The 18,105-nt window shown below is 54.4% G+C and overlaps 1 protein-coding gene and 2 non-coding genes across 3 annotated transcripts; 1 reads left to right on the top strand and 2 right to left on the bottom strand.

Moving 5' to 3' along the window:
* Positions 1-471: 471 nt before the first annotated feature.
* CEACAM19 (CEA cell adhesion molecule 19) lies at positions 472-17,722 on the bottom strand. The gene is made up of 8 exons (XM_042969342.1): positions 17,668-17,722; positions 16,402-16,770; positions 6,043-6,193; positions 3,539-3,622; positions 2,899-2,945; positions 2,199-2,284; positions 1,698-1,730; positions 472-1,263 (listed from the first exon to the last, which is right to left on the bottom strand). The coding sequence occupies exons 1-8, from the start codon at positions 17,720-17,722 to the stop codon at positions 1,210-1,212; spliced, it is 879 nt and encodes a 292-aa protein (XP_042825276.1). The 3' UTR covers positions 472-1,209.
* Positions 10,446-10,552, bottom strand: LOC122234435. The gene has a single exon (XR_006212223.1). It is a non-coding gene; the product is annotated as a U6 spliceosomal RNA (small nuclear RNA).
* LOC122234410 lies at positions 17,199-17,385 on the top strand. Its single transcript, XR_006212205.1, has one exon.
* Positions 17,723-18,105: the final 383 nt, after the last annotated feature.

Genomic DNA, 18,105 nt, shown 5'->3' on the forward strand with positions numbered 1-18,105 from the left:
GTCACCTTCTCAGCAGCCTTCTCTGCCCTTCCTGTGTTTCAAATCACGATCCCTCGGGGCGCCTGGGTGGCTCAGTCGGTTGAGCATCCAAATCCTGATTTCAGCTCAGGTCATGATCTCACGGTCCTGGGATTGAACCCTGCATCGGGCGCCACAATGAGTGTGGAGCCTGCCTGGGATTCTGTCCCTCCCGCTCCCTCTGCCCCTCCCTCACTTGCACGCACATGCGCGCTCTCTCTCTCTCTCTCAAAAAGTAAAATCCCAATCCCTCAATACTCCCAGCCCCCCTTCTCTCTTTATCTCCCCAGTGGCCTCATCACCATCCAACACACCACGTGTGTTACTTCGCTCGTTGACTCTCTCCCCTGCCACAGCGCCCCTCTAGGGGAACAGAAGGGATTGTCTGTTTTGTTCCCTCCCAAAGCTGCAAGATCCAGAACTGTGCATAACACGCGGCTTGTTTATTGCTGAGTGAGTGAATAAATTAAGGGGCTACAGACTGGGCCCACATTTGGGGCCTGGGGTTGGGTGGGGGCAGAGAGGGCCTTGGTACGATTCGGGCCGGGGGTGGGGGCAATGGGCAGAAATTGGCCACAGGTTCTGAAAGACGGAGTCTGGAGAGGGGCGGGGTCTGCCCCTGCCTGGGCAGGGAAGGGGTCTTACCCGGTAACTGACCAGGTCTGTCGTCTGGGGTCACAGCCCGTGAGGCCAGCCCTCCCTGCCATGTGCCTTATCCTAGGGGGCCTGTGTGGTGGGGGGCTGCCTTGTCCCAAGGGGCGAGGGGCTCCAAGGACAACCAGGGAGCAGGGGTGGGGCGTCGCGAGCTGACGGTCAGAAGCCCGGCCAAGTAGGCGCCGGTGAGGTCTGGCTAGAGGCAGGCCCAAGCCCCAAGTATCTCCCCCCCCCCCAAGTATCCAGTGTGTGGGGGGGTACTTTGGGTTGGGACAAGGAAAGCCTGTCTTTCACAGGCACGTGGCCCAGGCCAGGTTGCTGGAAGGACCAGAACTGAGTGTGGGTTGTATACTCAGACCCATCATGATCTCTTGCCCCCCGCCCGGGACACCTGCCCAAGTCTTCGTTGGAGTCCACCTCGTTGGCCCCACGGCCCTGGTGGCCTGGTCCTGTGGGGTCTCTGGTACGGCTTTTCTGCGGGCGCCAGGTCCCAGGGGAGGGCTGAGGCCGTCGCCCTTCCAGGGCCCTGGGACCCCTTCAGGGCCTTGGCACGAGCTGGCAGTAAGGAGCAGGGTCGGGGTTCAGCAGGTCCTGGTGGGGGAGGGAGAGAAGGGGGTTGCGGGTGGGGGGGTCAGGGTCAGGGTCGGGGGGAGTCAGGCAGAGGCTGAGAGATACACGCAGAGAAATGCACACAGACACACGGGGACACAGAGATCCAGGGGCGGACAGGAGGGGACAGAGAGGGGCTGGGGCGCAGGCCCAGAACGGGCTCCCCGCGGTGGGGTCTGACGCAGGCCCCGACCTGCTGTGTGACCCTGGGCACCGCCCTTGCCTCTCTGGGCTTCATTTCCTCCTGTGCAAACTCACAGCCTTGGAATCCTTCTAAGAGGGAGGAAAGTGCCTCCCCAGGAGGGGAGAGGCTGTACCGTGTACAACTACGGACCCTGAGAGCAGGTGGACGGTGGGTGAGGGGGCCCCTCCCGCCCCGCCGTCCTCCCCTCCCCTCCCGCTTGCCAGCTCCGCACCTGATAGTGGTGGTTCTCGGGCAGGGGCAGGGGCTGCAAGGGAAGAGCACGGGTGAGCCGGGCGCCTCCAACCTTTGACCTTTGCTGTGAGGACAGGCACCGGCGGTGGCACGTCCATGACCCCTTTAGCGCTCGGCCTCCCGTCCACACCTGCCCTTCTGAGCTTCTCCGTTTCAGCTTTTGAAATTGCCGCTCTCGTTCAGTTCACTCTTTCTTATTATCAGCCCTTCCCACCGATAATAAGGGGAGTATCTGCTCCGCGTAGAAACTACAGCCAAGCGGCAGAGAAAATAAAGTCCCCCCACCAGCCTCCGTGCCCCAGAGACAAAGGCTCTTTAGGTTGGGTCCCTTCCGGTCTCTTTTCCCGGTGGCTCGAGAGCAGGGAGCATCCCAGAGAGAGTCGCGTTCCCACGCGACTTGTGTGGGACAAGGTGCCGGGCCCCACAGCGGGCTCCCAGGGGAGGCACCAGGTGGGCTTTGGGGGGAGGGGGCGGGGCTCACCATGGCGGTGTTCGCAGACCCCGGGTCACCGAGGGGGGACACCAGGAGGGTCGGAGATGGCATCACTTCGTAGATGTTCTCGTCACCTGAAGCAGAGGACAAGGGAGGAACCGGCTGACAGGTGGCCCACAGGCCCGTGCTGGCTGCTGTCGGCATTCATTCGTTCGGCCAACATTTGTGCAAAGCCCTCTTCTTGCCCAGCCCGGTGCTGGGGACACAGCGGTGACCGAGGCAGTGCTGGCCCTGCCCTCCTGGGGCTCACAGTCTGGTGGGGGAGCCAGGTCTGTCCCCAGAGTGGGTAGGGTGAGTGGCGGAGCCCAGGGCTCCTGGAGGTGGGTCAAGGTGGGCTTCCTGGAGGAGGGGACGTCTGAGACTGAAGAGAGAGCTACGCAAAAGCAAGAGTGAGTAGGTGCAGAGGCCTGGTGGAAACAGCCTCGTGTTTGAAGGGCGATGATATGTTTGGCCTGTCTGCATTATATATATATATAGTCTGTTTTTTATTGTTTTCTTTTTGAGGCTGGGAATGTTATATGTGGGAGACGAAGCCAGGAAAGATGGTGGGGACCAGCGTATGGGGGTCTTGAGAGCCATGTTAAGGAGGCTGAGCCCGTCCTACAGACACTGGGGAGCCATGGAGGGCCTTTGAGCAGAGAGGAGTGACAGGGTGAGAGTTTTGGAAGAGGAGGGACTTCCGGCTTACCGGCATTGTGGTTGGGCTGCGCCTCTGGCTTCTCTGTGGTTGTCGTCCTGGGGACACACGGAGGGGGGCCTGTGTTAGGGCGCTCAGGTGGGCGGAGAGAGACTCAGAGAAGCTGGAAAGCCCATCAGCCCATCAGAGAGAGAGATGGTCTGGTCCCTGCTTCAGAGTGAGTCAGGACAAGACGTGCCCCATCCCCCCTGCCCCTTCTCCCATAATCTCCAGCCACAGAGCCCTTCCTCAGTTTCCCCAGCCACTACTGTGTGCCGACGACCGATGCCACTATTCATACAGACCATCTAAATCCAGGCGCCCCTGGATACCCTTATTTAAAAAACACACTTGAGGGCGCCCCGGGGGGGCTCAGTCAGTTAAGCATCCGGCTCTTGATTTTGGCTCAGGTCATGATCTCACTGTTGGTGGGATGGAGCCCTGCCGTCGGGCTCCACTCTGACCGCATGGAGCCTGCTTGGGATTTTCTCTCTCTCTCTCTCTGCCCCTCTCCCGCTCATTCTCTCTCCCTCCTTCTCTCTTTCTCCCTCAAAATAAATAAGTAAGCTTTAAAAAAAATAAAAAAAAATACACTCGACATCATTGCAGCAAATTCATCAACTCACTGAACAAATATTTACAGAACACAGACCGTGGGCTGGGCCCCGTTGAAGCCACTGGGGACACAGCTGGGAACAAGACCGACAAGGACCCCTGGCCTCCTGGAGCAGGCATTCTAGTGGGGAGAGAGAGAGAAGTCCTATAAGTGACTGGCAGTAGAAGGTCAGGGAGTGAAAAGTGCTATGAAGGAAAATGAAGGTGGAAAGGGGCAGAGGGTAGAGGGGGTGTGCGTGCAGTTTCAAATAGGATGGTGTGGGGAGCCTCACTGAGAGGGTGACATTTGAGAAAAGGCCTGATGCAGGCAAGGGAATCGGCTATGCAGAAATCATGGGAAGAGAGTTCTAACAGCTTGTGCAAAGGCCCTGAGGCAGGAGCAGGAATAGCAAAGGAACAGCAAACACAGGGGTGTGGCTGGGGCAGAGAGTGTAAGGGGGAGAGGGGGAAGAGGGGAGGTTAGAGGGGGTTAGTGGGTCAAGCTAGGTCTTGTGTCCATGGTGAGGACTTTGGCCTTGACTCTGAGGGACCCAAACTGACTGATTTTCACCGGATCTTTCTGGCTGCTGAATGGGGAACAGACTGGGGTGGGGGTAGGGGGGTGGGAGTGGAAGCAGGAGACAGAAGCTGCCATATTGTAATGAAACTTGACTTAAGTAGAAAGTGAGGAAAATGAAAGCCAATGGTTTAAATCTGTAGCTCGACGGGGCGCCTGCGTGGCTCAGTTGGTTAAGCGTCCGACTTCCGCTCAGGTCATGATCTCACGGTCCGTGAGTTCGAGCCCCATGTCGGGCTCTGTGCTGGCAGCTTGGAGCCTGGAGCCTGCTTCGGATTCTGTGTCTCCCTCTCTCTCTGCCTCTCCCTTGCTTGTGCTCTATCTCTCTCTCTGTCTCTCAAAAATAAGTAAATGTTATTACAAAAAAAAAAAAAAAAAAGATGTGATCACCGATTGACCCCTGAGCTGGACACAGGCCTTTGGGGGCTCCTCGCCCCCTTTCCTGTCCTGGGAATGTGGGTTCTACCTGCCTTTTCTGCTCCCAGGACATGGCCTTCAGATGGCATGTGGTGCTGAGGACACCTGCACGGTGGACGTGACTGAGCCCAGTTAGGACCTCCTCCTTAGCTGCTGCCCCAGACAAACCTCGTATCTAGGTTTTCTTTGCTTCGTGAAACTGTCCCTACTGACCGGGAGTGGCCTCTTTCTTCAGTCTCTCCCTCCGCTCTGTGTGTGGGGGCTGGTTTCAGATTACACCCGGGAAGCCCCCAGGAGCATTAGGGACCCACATCACCTCTTTTTGTGCCAGCTGTAAGCTAAGAAGGAGGCACAGCAAGGATGGCTTAGGTGCCTTTAATACCCTCCTTCCAGCCATGGCAGACATGACTAATCGATCACAGCATCCGTTCCCACGGAACTCAGCCCGGCCTCCAACTCCTTTTCCGCCAAGCTCTCTAGGGCACCCAGTAGGCCCTCAACAGGTGTGTGTTGACTGATTCACTGAGCACAACTGAGCTGGGAGGCGAAAGCTGTTCGCCGCCCCTAAGTTGGAGCATGTCGGGAGAAAGACAAGTAGAAGGATCAAGAACCAGAGACCACAGCACCTAAGGGAGAGTAGGACGAGGAGGTAAAGTGGCTGCCTTCATTTTCTGGATATTAGGGAGGGTGGAGAAATTCCTCGTCGGCCAGCAGCTCAGAACCAAGGTCACGAGAGAAAGTTCTCAAGAGGCTGATTTCATGAGGAAGGAATTTTTCACAAACAGACAGTCCCCTGGGAAAGCAGGCCCTTCTCCATCCTCCCCACCCTCCCCGGGGGCAGAGGGAGGCACCGCCTGATGCCTTTGCCTGCTCACCATCCACTCGGCTTCTTTGCCAATAAAGTGTATTTTTTTTGGGGGGGGACCCCTCCCCGCTCTGAACCCATTTGGTCACGTGGAGCTGGGTCTGTCTCTGGCTCCAGAGCCGCACAAATAGCCCAAGTTTGGCCAATCAGGGTATTTTAGCACCTGGCCACAGCGGCTGGTCTGCACGAGGACACGTGATTTAAGTTAAGCCAGTGAGAAGCAGCCCTGAGGCTTTGGTTGGAAGTGTTAGGGACAAGGTGTGGTCTGCTTGCTGTGGTGGCCCAGTTGGTGGGATATAAGCCTGGAGCCCCCGGGAGCTGTCTCGTCACACTGCGCAAGGGGAGGGCCTGCCTGTGAATGAAGCCACCACAGAGAAAAGCGGAGTCGAGAGGTGTATGGAGAACGCTCTTGACAAAAATCGGGCCTCTGGATCCAGCCATACCTGAAGCTCATGGAGGAAAAAAAAAAAAAAAAAACTTTCTAATTTTTTGTAAGCCCGTTCAGAGGTAGGGTTTCTGTCCCTGGGAGTGCAGACGCCTATCTCGTACAGGCTAGAAAGATCCTTTTCGCCTCAAGAGTTCCGAGATTTGATGAGATTGTGTATGCGCCAGATGACGTGACTCATGGAAGGATCAACCAGTGGGACCCAAGGGGTGGGGAAGAAGACAGAGGGAAGGAGAGAGAGGCCTGGGGCCCCTGTACCTGTGGCTCTGGCCCCTCCAGCTTCTTGTTAACAGGAGATGGGCAATGCTCCCGATGAAGAGGGCCCCAGCGGCAAGGGATCCAATGATGATGGCAACCATGATCCCAGCGCTCATGGGCAGGTGTGTAATGGGCAGCTCCTCATGCTTTTCTGAGGGGTATGGGAGAGAGCAAGAGGCCTGTGAGATGTCCTGGGAGGGCGTCCCCCCCCTCCCCTCACCCCTGCATCAGTGACTGTCTGTAGAGCACCGATACCATTTCATTTTCCCAGCCCAGAGCTTTCTCCCGCTTTCCAGAGCTGAGCATCTGACTCTCTGATTGATTCTGCTGCACATAAAACTCAGCCTCCCCAGATGCAACCCCTCGGCTCTCCCCTCCTCGAAATCTCTGCTTCCCTGAGATTTCCTACGATCCTCGGCACATCAGAAACCTCCGGACACACTCCCCCCACCTCACCCCACCCCACCGACCTACTTTTTCTTGCCTCAGTTGATGACACCCCCAGGAGGAGATTCTGGGCTATGTTTTGTCGGGGACATAGGGTCTCGACTCACAGGGTTCTCAAACACTAGCTGCCAGGTTTGGGACGAAGCCTGCCTGACTTCTGACCCCCCACCCCCCACCCCCCACCCCCATGAGGACCTCCAGCCTTTGATATCAAGCTGAGCACCTGCTATGTCCCAGCCCTTCTTGGCATCTAAGCTCGCAGACTCTGAGGTCAGAATGCTGGGGTTCAAGTCCCTGGGCAGATTACTCAACCTTCCGTGCCTCTCCCAATGTATGAAATTGGGGATAAGAAGAATATCTACCTTGTGGGGTTGTTGTGAAGACTGAATGAGTTCACACACACACACACACACACACACTGCTCTTTCAATTTTCCAGCAAAGTAGATTCTGTGCCATTTTCAAGAGGAGGAAACCGAGGCACAGAGAGGCGTACTAACCTGCCTGATGGCTCACAGTAGGTGCAGTGCTGGGATTACCCCTGGGCCACCTGAGCTCCTAATGACCACTCTGTGTGGCTTCCAAAAAGGCACCCGTGTCCCAGGAGCCCCTGAAGGGTGGGAATCAACTGTTTCAGGCTCTGCGCGAGTGAGGACTGTTATTTCCAAAGACTAGGGTGCCGTTGTATATATTTGCGTAACTAAATCCATCAATATTTGCTGATTTCATCCATTTCCCTGAAAGTTGATCTGTTCCAAGTGTCCAAAGCCCATTTTTCAAATGTAATCTTCTCACTGGGAGGAAGAGGATAGTTCCTGTCTGGGCACATATGGTCGTTGCCCCCACAGCCCAGGGAGGTGGCTAAGTCAGGCCCATTTTACAGTTGTGCACACCAAGGCCCAGAGGGGTTGCATTTGGGCAGAGGAGAGAACAGTCCGTCTTCCAGGCACTGCGTCAGCAACTTTTGCACCTTCTCCCTTTTTTAAAAAAAATTCTTCTTCTTCTTTTTTTTTTTTTTTTTCAAGTAGGCTCCACACCCAACATGGGGCTTGAACTCACAACCCTGACATCAAGAGTCGCATGCTCTATGGATTGAGCCAGCCAGGTGCCCCCACCTTCTACCTTTTTGTTTGTTTGTTTTTTGTTTGTTTTTTTATTATTATTATTTTTTTACTTCTACCTTTTTGAATCCCCACAACAGCATGTGGAAATTCAGTGGCTCTGCTGAGTGACTAGGGAGGTGGGGCCCAGCCCTCCCCTCCCCCCACCATTGGCTGACTCAAGCAGCCTCCCAGTTCCTGTCCTCCCTACCCCGACCTTGTTGCCCAGTCTTCTTGCAGCATCCAGGGCCCCTGCTCCTGGCTCTGCTTGCTCTGGCCTCTGCTGCCCTGTCCACCCACGCAGTCCCGTCACCCCGGCTCCTTTCCTCACACTCTGGGCTGCCCAGCCTTTGCCCAGGCTGTTCCCTCCGCTTGGCACACTCTTCTCCATGCGCTATACAGAACTCCTGCTTAATTTACCATTCCCAGCTCCCTCCGGAAGTCTTTTCTGACAATCCCAGGCCAAGGAGACTCTTGATAGGCATTTCCTTCACAGCTTACTCGCTTCATCATGCGAGGAGTTGATTCAGGCTGGCAGCCTGGACATGAAAGAGCTCCCACTACCTCCCTTCTGACCTCAGGCTGTACTTGCTAATAGACGAAATTCCTCTTTCCAGCTTGACTCAACTCGGGCAACAGAGCTTGACTCTTAACTCGGGCAACAGAGCTTGACTCTTAACTCGGGCAACAGAGCTTGACTCTTAATTCGGGCAACAGAGCTTGACTCTTAATTCGGGCAACAGAGCTTGACTCTTAACTCGGGCAACAGACCCTGCATGCGAGGCATCCTGTGATGGGAACCGGAACTACCCCCTCAAGCAGTAGGAACTGCCCCGAGCCAGCAAGGCCCCTGTGACTGACCCCGAGGCAACGATGGACCTGACCTTGGCTGCCCACCTGCGTGTACCCACTGCCCTTCGCCCACATTTTCCTTATAGAAACCTAGAAGTGTTTTCGGCACTTTGGAGACCGTGTCTGAGATGCCAGTCCGCTGTCTCCCCGGTGTCGGCCTCACCGAAATCGATTCCTTTCCTGTTTCACCTCCACCCCTGCAGTGCGTTCCCTGGGGATATCCCGTCCCTAGTCGCGCGCGCAAGCGGCAGGAACAGTTCAGCCGTAAGCCAATCAGCGCTCTGCATTCCTTTGGCCTTCGTGATTGGTTCCCGTTGGTCCAATCAGAATGAGGCGAAGGGGTGTGGTTCAGAATAGGGGTGGGGAAGGGATCCCTTCTTCTGGAAGCTGTGGGTCTTGAGGCTTGGGGACCCTGGAGTCATTTTGCTACCCTGAAGGCATCGATCATGTGTCCTCCCTGGGAAAGAGAACCCTGAGCTTTAGCTAGGCGGAGGTCTCCCCCAAACAAAGACATTTTCCAGCCTCTTTTAAAGCCTCCATGCACCGGCAGCTCATTGAAACATGCCTTAGAGCACTGTGTTGATCATTGTGGCTGACGTCGGAACGCTGGGCAATTTCACATGCAAAATTCTGTGTCCGAATTTCTCCATTTTTTAAAAGCCACGCCTCATTGTGGCTTTGCTTTGTCTTAAAAAAAAATTAAAAAAAAAACAAACCCAAACGTTTATTCACTTTTGAGAGACAGAGAGAGACAGAGCATGAGCAGGGGAGGGGCAGAGAGAGGAGGAGAAAGAATCCCAAGCTGGCTCCAGGCTCTGAGCTGTCAGCCCAGAGCCCGATGCGGGGCTCGAACCCACGGATCATGAGATCATGACCTGAGCCAAAGTCAAATGCTTAACTGACTGAGCCACCTAGGCACCCCATGAATTTCCCCATTTCATAAGGACACCAGACGTATCCGATTAGGGCGGAGCCTGGTGGCCTCATTTTAACTCAATTACCTCTATAAGATGCTATTTCTAAATAAGGTTATATTCTGATGTCCTGAGGGTTCGGACTTAGCGTCTTTTTGAGGCAACATCATTCAACATGCAACACCTCCCAAGCTCCATTCCCTGCCCTCCTGGAAGATCTTTGAGCTGTTCAGGATCCTTTCGTCTATTTCTTTGCTGCTTAAATCAGCTCGAAGCAGTTTCTGTTGCTGTAGCAAGAACCCTGCCTGATTCACGTGACTGAGCGTCCTCTTTTTATAACTTGCTATATTTTCTGCCTTTTACTATAGACGGTGAGCTTGCAAAGAGGAGGCTGTGAATCCCTGTATTTTTCCAAGTTGATTGCGACAGGATCTCTGCTGTGGTATGAACTTGCCATTCTTTTAGGTAGGAGAAGGGTCTAATGCCCCTCCCTCGAATCTTCGCTAATCTTAGTGGCTTGCTTGTAATCAAAAGAATACAATGCATATGATGCTGTGTGACTCCCCAGGCTAGGTCAGAAGAAGCCATAGAGCTTCTGCCTTGGTCTTTTGGAACACCTGCTCTCTGTTTGTTCTCCCTAAGAACCCAGCCTCCATGTTGTGAGGGAGCCTGAGCAGTGACACTGGGGACACCACACGACAGTGATCTGGTGGATGGTCCCAGCTAAGTTCCCAGCTGACAGCCCGGACGAGCCTCCACACATGTGAGTGAAGACGCTTCTGGATGATTCCAGCCTCCAGCGTTTGAGCCAACCTCTCAGCCTTTGAGTCTTCTCATCCGAGGCCCCAGACATCATGGAGCGGACAGGCCCTCCCTGCCGCGCCTTGTCTGAATTCCTAATCCCCGAAATCGTGAACACAATACAATGGTGGTGGTTCTTATACCACTGGAACAGAGCCCCACATTCTGTTTCTTCTTCCAGGAAGCAACAATTCCAGGAACTGTTCCAGGAACTTCTTTCCAAAGTTTGCTTTTTGGTTTTTCTCTTTCCTGGTCACTGGGACCATCTATACTCTGTTCTTTTTTTTTTTTTAAATATGGAACGCTTCGCGAATTTGTGTGTCATCCTTGCGCAGGGGCCATGCTAATCTTCTCTGTATCGTTCCAATTTTAGTATATGTGCTGCCGAAGCGAGCACTATACTCTGTTCTTTAATAGAGAATCATCAGAGCCTTCTTCCATGGATTGTATTTATCCATGTGTATCTTTTTGAGACAGAGAGAGGGAGAGAGAGAGAGAATCTTAAGCAGGCTCCGTGCCCAGCGAAGAGCCTGACACGGGACTTGATTCCATGACTCTGGGATCATAACCTGAGCTGAAATCAAGAGTCAGATGCTCAACCGACTGAGCCATCCGGGCGCCCCTCCATATGTATCTTTGATTAGATACAAATACATCTGAAAAAAGTGCTTTGAGAGGCCATCACACAAGTGGACAACAGCCAGACCATATATAAAAATAGAATTTTGACCCACAGCCTGCAGTGCGCTGCCTAGAAAACCGACCCTCTTATAAACAGCCCAGGAAGCCAGCCTGCTTTGGGTCAGACTTAAAGGAAACAGGATTGCTATCTCCAGTGACCATCCAGGACCACAAACAGCCACTTCTGCAAGAATGGGCCTTAAATGGCCGGGACTTGATTAACAACCAACAGCTTCCCTAAGGTTCGTCCCTGCTTCTAACTTCGGACCAATCAGAGAAAGCCAAATACGCAGCCTAACCAATCGCCTTCTAGGTTCCCCGGGCCAACGGCCTCCAATCAGGGCACAGCTGAAGCCTTCTCTTTTTTCCACCACGAAGCTTTCGCACCCCCCTCTGCCTGTCTTTGAGCCTCTGCCCAAATGCAAGCGAGAGTGGCTGACTCCCTCGCTAGAGCGAACTCCGAATAAATAGCCTTTGCTTTTCTCACTGGTCTCATTCTTTGCTGATTTTCCACAGCCTCGAAAGCAGCAGCTTCGCATGGATTTGCCAACCAGTCCTCACCGCGACCCATGGTGGGAGGTGTAATTGCCCCCGCTTTACAGACATTTGGGGACCAGAGGCTCTGAAAGGTTCGGCCGTTTGACGAAAGGGGAGTACCGCCGGTGAGTATGAAACCCGTGACACCATCCACTTAGCCCTCGATGGTGGTAGTTAATGATGAGGCAGAATCAAGTCATAAAAGTGTGGGCTCCGGGGCCCGCCAGCCTGGGTTCAAGTCTTGCGTCTGCTGCTCCTTAGCTGGGTGACCTGGGGGAAGTTACTTAAACTCTCTGTGCCTCCGTTTCTCCATCTGTATAATGGGGATCGTCGTGCCGTGGCTGGGAGGACACAAAGGGTAAATGCGTGTGAAACACTCTGCGCGTGTTCAGTGAAGGGGAGCTGGGCTCTGTAGTTTACTGCCTCGGGCGTCAGAGGGCCCGGAAGGCTTCGAGGAACCCGTGCAAGGTTGCTTGAAGGTCCCAAGCCCCCACGACTAGATTTACGGGGGAACAGACACCAGCTGTAAATGACCGTGATCCCCCTCTGGCTTTTGAGCCTGGGTTAGGCTGCTTAACGGCTGTTGGATCTCGAGCAACTGACTTCATCTCGCCGAGCCTCTGTTTCCTCATTCGTACACTGGGGACAGCTATAGGACCTCCGTGCCCTGGGCCTTTCTTGTGCTGTCACAGGCTGCCCTGAGCCTGTGAGTCCTCCCCTTGGGGAGTTCTGCCCGAGACTCACTCCCTCAGCCTTTTTTAATCTCGTGGGCACGGTCACGTGACCCAGGCTCCGGGCTCAGGGACACGCCCACCCACATATAAACGCTCCGCCCCCAGCACGGAGCTCTCTGTCCGTTCCTTTTGTACGCTCAGTGCCTGGAGCACAGGAGGGGCCCAATAGATGCTTGTTGAATGCATGAATGAATGCAAGCGTGAGTGAATGAATGCAGCCTGCCAGTCCCCCCCCCCCACCCCCCCCCCCCCCAGGCAGGGGTTCTGGGCCCCGGGCTGACACTGCGGGCAATGCTTGCTTTGCTCTGGCTGGAGAGTTCCCTAAGTAGATTGCACCTTGTTTCTGGTTCTCGGCCTCCTGGGGGTTCTGCAAGCCCGCAGCAGCCTGTGTTAAGCCCCTTTCCAGCCACTAAAGGCACACAAATTCCTTCATGATTAAGGGAGATAAAGTGTGGGGATTGCCCGGAACTCAGGAAGAGCTCCCTACCACGTCCCCCACCCAGGGGTTGGATTTAGGGCCACCGCTGTCGTCGTATAAAAGCCCTGGCTGCCGAGGAGACCCGTCCTGCCCTGAGGACACGCCCAAGCCCGTGCCTCGTTACCTCCGTCTTTTTCCTTTGCTCTTCCTTTGGCCTAAGGGCTCTGCTTCCTGTTCCCTGGGCTCAGCCCTCTGGCATTTCCCACAAGGGAGTGGCTTCCACTGGGGCTGAGAAAGAACCAGGTGGCAGAGGGCCAGGGACATGAACTCGGACCCAGCTGGGGCCTCGGTTTCCTGCCTTTCCCAGCCGCGTGGTGGGGGGGCCGTTCGCCTCTCTGTAAAATGAGGATCATGCCAGTTCTTGTGGGAACGGAATGAAGCGAGGTCAGCAAAGGACTTGGCTTAGAGGTACCCGGCATCCAGTAAGTGCTCATAGACGAGAGGCGGAGCTACAAATACTTACGAAGTACCTACTGTGTGCTAAGCACTGCTCTGCCCTAGGGGATTCATGGTGAACAAAACAATAGATTCATATTATGATTATTATGAGGAGAGCAGGTGTTGAGTCCTTGATCATCTGTGCAGTCCTGATCCCCAGGCCTCTGACTTCCCATCTTGTTTGTTCTCCTTGATCCCAGCCCCTTGGACAAGGGGGTAGACCCTTCACTCAAGGGGAAGGAAACCCCAGGCCAGGCTGGATCAGCCAGATTCTGTCTCTGTGTCTCTTCAGCTCTCTCTTTTTTAATGCTTATTTATTTTTGAGAGACAGAGGGCGAGCGGGGGATGGACAGAAAGAGAGGGGGACACAGAATCCGAAGCAGGCTCCAGGCTCTGAGCTGTCCGTACAGAGCACGGTGCGGGGCTCGAACCCACGAACCGTAAGATGATGACCTGAGCCGAAGTCGGACGCTTAACCAACTGAGCCACCCAGGCGCCCCAGCTCTCTTCCTTTCCATCTCTGCCTTTTGGAAGAAGAGATTCAAAATATGCAAAGAAGCCTGGGCTGACACCCGGTTTGAGGTCTGGCAGGAATCCCCAGCCATGAAGACCACAAGATGCGGTCAGAGGTGGCGCCCCCTGGAGGAGAAGGGAGCCCTTGCCTTTCCGACAACTTCTATTTCCCATCAGCTCTGCGGGGCTCCCCACCCATTCATTTATTCAACAGTGTGTCTGGCCCCGTTCTAGGCTCCCAGGAGACAGCTGTGAACCCAGGCCTCCCAGGGCCGACATTCCAGGGGCTTCCTCCGGGGTTCTACAAGGCTCCCTACACTGTGAGTCATTGGCAGAGAGCTTCTGTCCTTACAACCTGCGCCTGGGCTTGAAAACACCCCCCAGCGCTGGCCTAGGGTGTCCCTCCTGCTCTCCTGCCTCAGGCGTGCTGGCCTCCTGCCTGCTCAGTGCATGAATCCCACAGCTTCTTGCCACTGGCCCTTTGCACAGACCCGAACATCTCCCAAAGCTCCTTTCCCCTCGACTTAGAATTATCAGTAATGATCAAGCGTTGTCGAAGGAGCACCTTTCCGGGGTAACCTCCCTACTACTGCTACTTATAATTTCATCATCCCCGTGTGTGACTTTTCCTTCGCGGTCCCTGCACTGTTCCTGATGACCTGTTTTTTGTGTGTGTGATTATTAGTTATTATCTGTCTCCCCCGCTGGGCTGTGAGCCCCGGGAGGGCAGGGTCAGGGCTGCCTCAGTCTCCACTGTGTCCTAGCTCTGATCAGGGCAGTCCAGATGCAGAGGCGGCCTTGGGGCAGAGGCTCGTGGGGGAATCTTTGCTGAAGGAACCAGTGAATGAGCAGTTTGGCATCTCCAGAGGCAGCCGTGCATTCAAATCCCAGCCCTGAAGCTAATATTGGGGACGTGCCTTAAACTGCCTGAGCCTCAGCTTCCTTCTGAATACAATGGAGATTTAACCATGGGTGGGGTAAACTGGGTATCAGATCACTCCTCTGTTTAATACCCTCTAGTGGCTTCTCTCATTCTCCCCGCGGCCAACAAGCCCAGCCCCTGTGTGCCTCTCAGGCCTCGACCCCTAACACCCAACTCGCACACTGCCTTATGGCGACGGCATCCTTCTGTCTATATGCTTTCAACACACCAGGCTAGACTTGCCTCAGGGCCTTTGCACTTGCTGTTGCCTCTTCTGTCCCTCAGAAATCTGCAGGGCTCCTTTCCTTCCTTCTGCTCAAATGTCACTGCTTCAGCAAGCTTACCTGATGACCTCCCGTCCCAGATTACATCATCCTGTTTAATCTTTTTTTTTTTTTTTTTTTTTTTTTTTTACTGGGTAAATCATAATCTCTCTGCCCCTCAATTGCCTCATCTGTAAAATGAGTCTGATGATATTTCCCACTCAGGCCTGCAGTGAGGATTCAATGAGTTATACATAAAGCAAGCATGTGATAAGCACCAAATAAAGTTAGCGCTATTATTCTTAATGTCTCTGAAATATGGCCTTCATTTATCATTTCCGTGCTCATTATCGCCTCCCACATATGCATGGAGGTGAGGAGGTTTTCTTTCTTTCTCTTCTCTGGGAGGAAATGGCTAAGCTCCCAGACTCTGGCATTATGACTTTGTGGGATCAAGTCCCAACTCTACCGTGCTCTGTGCCTCGGTTTCCTCATCTGTAAAGTGGAAACAAAAATCGTGCCTGCCTCGTGGAGTTTTTGGCCTAGAAAGTTTTCATTCATTTATTTATTCAACAAACATTAACTGAGAATCCATTGTGTCCTCCCCCCCCCACCCCGCCCCGCACTGTGGTAGAATTTGGACGATAAAAGGACCACTACGTTCTCTCTCTCTCACTCTGAAGAAAATTCCATCCTAGGGAGACACGTTTGCAACGTGATAAGTCAGAGGACGTTATGAAAATCACAGAAATAATGTCGTGATCAGAGTCCTCTGGGGACACAGATGGTTAATGACCAAGTCGGCCTGGGGGGGGGGGGCTGAGAAGTTCTTCCCCCCCCCCCCCCCCCCCGGCGCTTTTGAGATGTAACTGGTGTAGGACATTACACGGGGGGGGGGGGTTAAAGTAAATTAAAATTTAAAGTTGACTTATTTATTTTCAAGGAATCTCTACACCCAACGTGGGGTTCACACTCACAACCCCGAGACCAAGCGTTACATGCTCTGCCAGCTGAGCCAGCCAGGGGGCTGTATCTTTTTTTTTTTAAAGACACAAATGAGTTAATATCGAGCAGTGGTTCTCAATCAGGGGCGACGTTTGGCATTGTCAGCGGGCAATTCTGGTGGTCACAGCTGGAGGAAGCCTCCTGGCATCTAGTGGGTAGAGGCCGGGGAAGTCTCTGAATATCCTACGGCGCGCAGAACAGCCCTGTCCTACAAAGACTCAGCCGGTCCAAAAGGTTAACGGGGCCCAGGTCGGGAGGCTATGCTCTCGCGTAAGTGTGCCCAAGTGACGAGTGCCCAGGAATTGCTGGCCATCGCCATTGTCCACCGCCCCCTCTCTCGCACTTTGCCCCGAGTGGATTGCTCCCTTAGGACCACGTACACCGTAGGAGCTCAATAAATATCCTATTAGGGAAGGCGTGGGAGCGGTAAAAGAGAGGGTGCGTTCCCCAGGGCCCGGCTCGGGGTCTGGCACCAGGCAGGCGGTCAATAGATATTTTACCAGTGAGGATTAAGTGATAGCTTCAGGGCCCGGCACACAGTAGGTGCTCAATCAGTAGGCGTTGAACGGGTGAAGGAGAGAGCCAAACGAGGCGGTATGGGCGCAGACCCTGGCCGTGGGAGATGTCAGGGCGCGTTAGCCTCCCCACTTCCTTGCTCGACGGGGCAACACTCACCCTCCACCTGGACCTTGGTCTTGGCCCTCACGGTCCAGGCAGGATTGATGGTGACAGCTACCTGGTAGGTGCCGCTGTCGGTGGGCTGGGCCCGATGCAGCAGCATGGAGCCATTGGGGAAGCCAACGATGTCACGCTGCCCCATGGCACTGCCGTCCCTCTGGGGCCGCTGAAGCTCGGGGATGTAGGTGAAGAGCATCGTGCCACCGTGGGCCTCCTCCCCCAGGTACCAGTTGAAGTCCTGAAAGGTGTCTGGGATGCCCTGGACAGACAGGAGCAGGTCCTGGTTCTTTTGAGGATGCTCTGGAATCTTCTGGATGTGGAGGGCAGCCCGGGAGCCTTGGGGGACCCAGAGGGCCAGGATTGAGGCTGCGGGGGGGGGTTACAGGGGTGGCTGACATCAGAGGTGTTGGGCAGGGATCATAGCATTTTCCTCCCTCTGTGTCCTCATCTGGGGACAAGGATTCTGAATGGTGTTCAGGGGAAGCAGGGCTGGGGTTGATTAGTGATGTCTGCCCCGGGGTCAGGAGTGGGAACCCAGATATGAAAGCCCCAGGTTTCTTATCCCATTGGCCCAGCAGATTTTTCTGCCCTAAGGTGCTATGTGGTCTGCTTCTAAACTCATGGACTCTCTGAATTCATTCATTCATTCATTCATTCATCTAACCAATACTTACGGACAGACATATTAGTTATGTTATAGTACCAATTATATATGCTATGTCTAAAATTCTCTAGATTTCTAGGCACAGGGGATACAGCACAGAAACAAATACAGATCAATTCCTGTCCCCATGACGGTCCGGGGAAAGGCTCCCGTGTTGCTGAACCTGCCCGGTTGTGGGTACAGCCTTGTACCAGGCAGTCCGATCCTGACCTCAGTAAATTACCAGCAACAGTTTTTTTCTGGGGTTTGAATTTGCAATAATGGGCGTGAACATTCTAGCCGCAGTTTGATGATCACGTGTGATACTGCAAATAGGACGAACACACACACACACACACACACACAACCCCCTCTCGCCAGCCCCCAAACAGACAAACAAAATACCTGTCCTCGTGGTCCTGACATTTTAGAAAGTTCCATAGTTAAAATTAGGGATGGGGTGTGATTCTACAGCTCACCATCCTCCCCAGCCCTCCCCGATCTTACTCTTAATAATGTCGTCTTCCTTGACCATCCTTCCCTTCTTCTAAGAGGAAACCTCAGCCCCTGGGCTGAGTCCTGCCTTCCCCCCTCAGCCCTGGGGTGTGTCTCCTCCTTACCTGAGAGCAGGAGGCCCTTTGAGAAGTGGCGTCGGGCCCCCTCAGGACTTGCCATCTTGGTGGCGGGGGCCACTGCGGGCACTCAGTGGGCACTCAGCTGGCAGAAGTGGGCCAGCTCAGTGGGGGTCCTGGGCGTGCCTCCCAGACATGGCCGAGGCTGACCAAGCCCCAGCACCCCCTTTCCGCAGGCTCCGGAGCCTTCACCCGTGCTCCCTGGGATGGCTGCCGACACTGGTTGAACCAGTTTTCCAGGGTGACTGGGGAGCCTCCTGGGGCTTCCCAGGACTCCTCCCTTGATCCCCTCCATCAGCTCTCTTCTCCCCACCCAGTGTGACTGAGCAATCTCCCCGGGCCAGGCAGCTCCCCGCATGTAGCCCCAACATAACCCCCTCATCCAACATCCCCCATGCATAACTGTGCCCATTTCACAGAGGAGGA

This window comes from Panthera tigris, chromosome E2, assembly GCF_018350195.1.
Source record: "Panthera tigris isolate Pti1 chromosome E2, P.tigris_Pti1_mat1.1, whole genome shotgun sequence".
Lineage (NCBI taxonomy): Eukaryota > Metazoa > Chordata > Mammalia > Carnivora > Felidae > Panthera > Panthera tigris.

What these genes read in the sequence shown, in the direction of transcription:
- CEACAM19 (XM_042969342.1), bottom strand. Translation starts at nt 17,722, where the DNA reads ATGGCAAGTCCTGAGGGGGCCCGACGCCACTTCTCAAAGGGCCTCCTG. An exon ending in TCAACGGGGCCCAGCCCACG is followed by an intron (nt 2,946 to 3,538) that starts GTCTGTGTTCTG and finishes GTGTGTCCCCAG; the next exon opens with GACGACAACCACAGAGAAGC. An exon ending in GGTCTGCGAACACCGCCATG is followed by an intron (nt 1,731 to 2,198) that starts GTGAGCCCCGCC and finishes CTTCCCTTGCAG; the next exon opens with CCCCTGCCCCTGCCCGAGAA.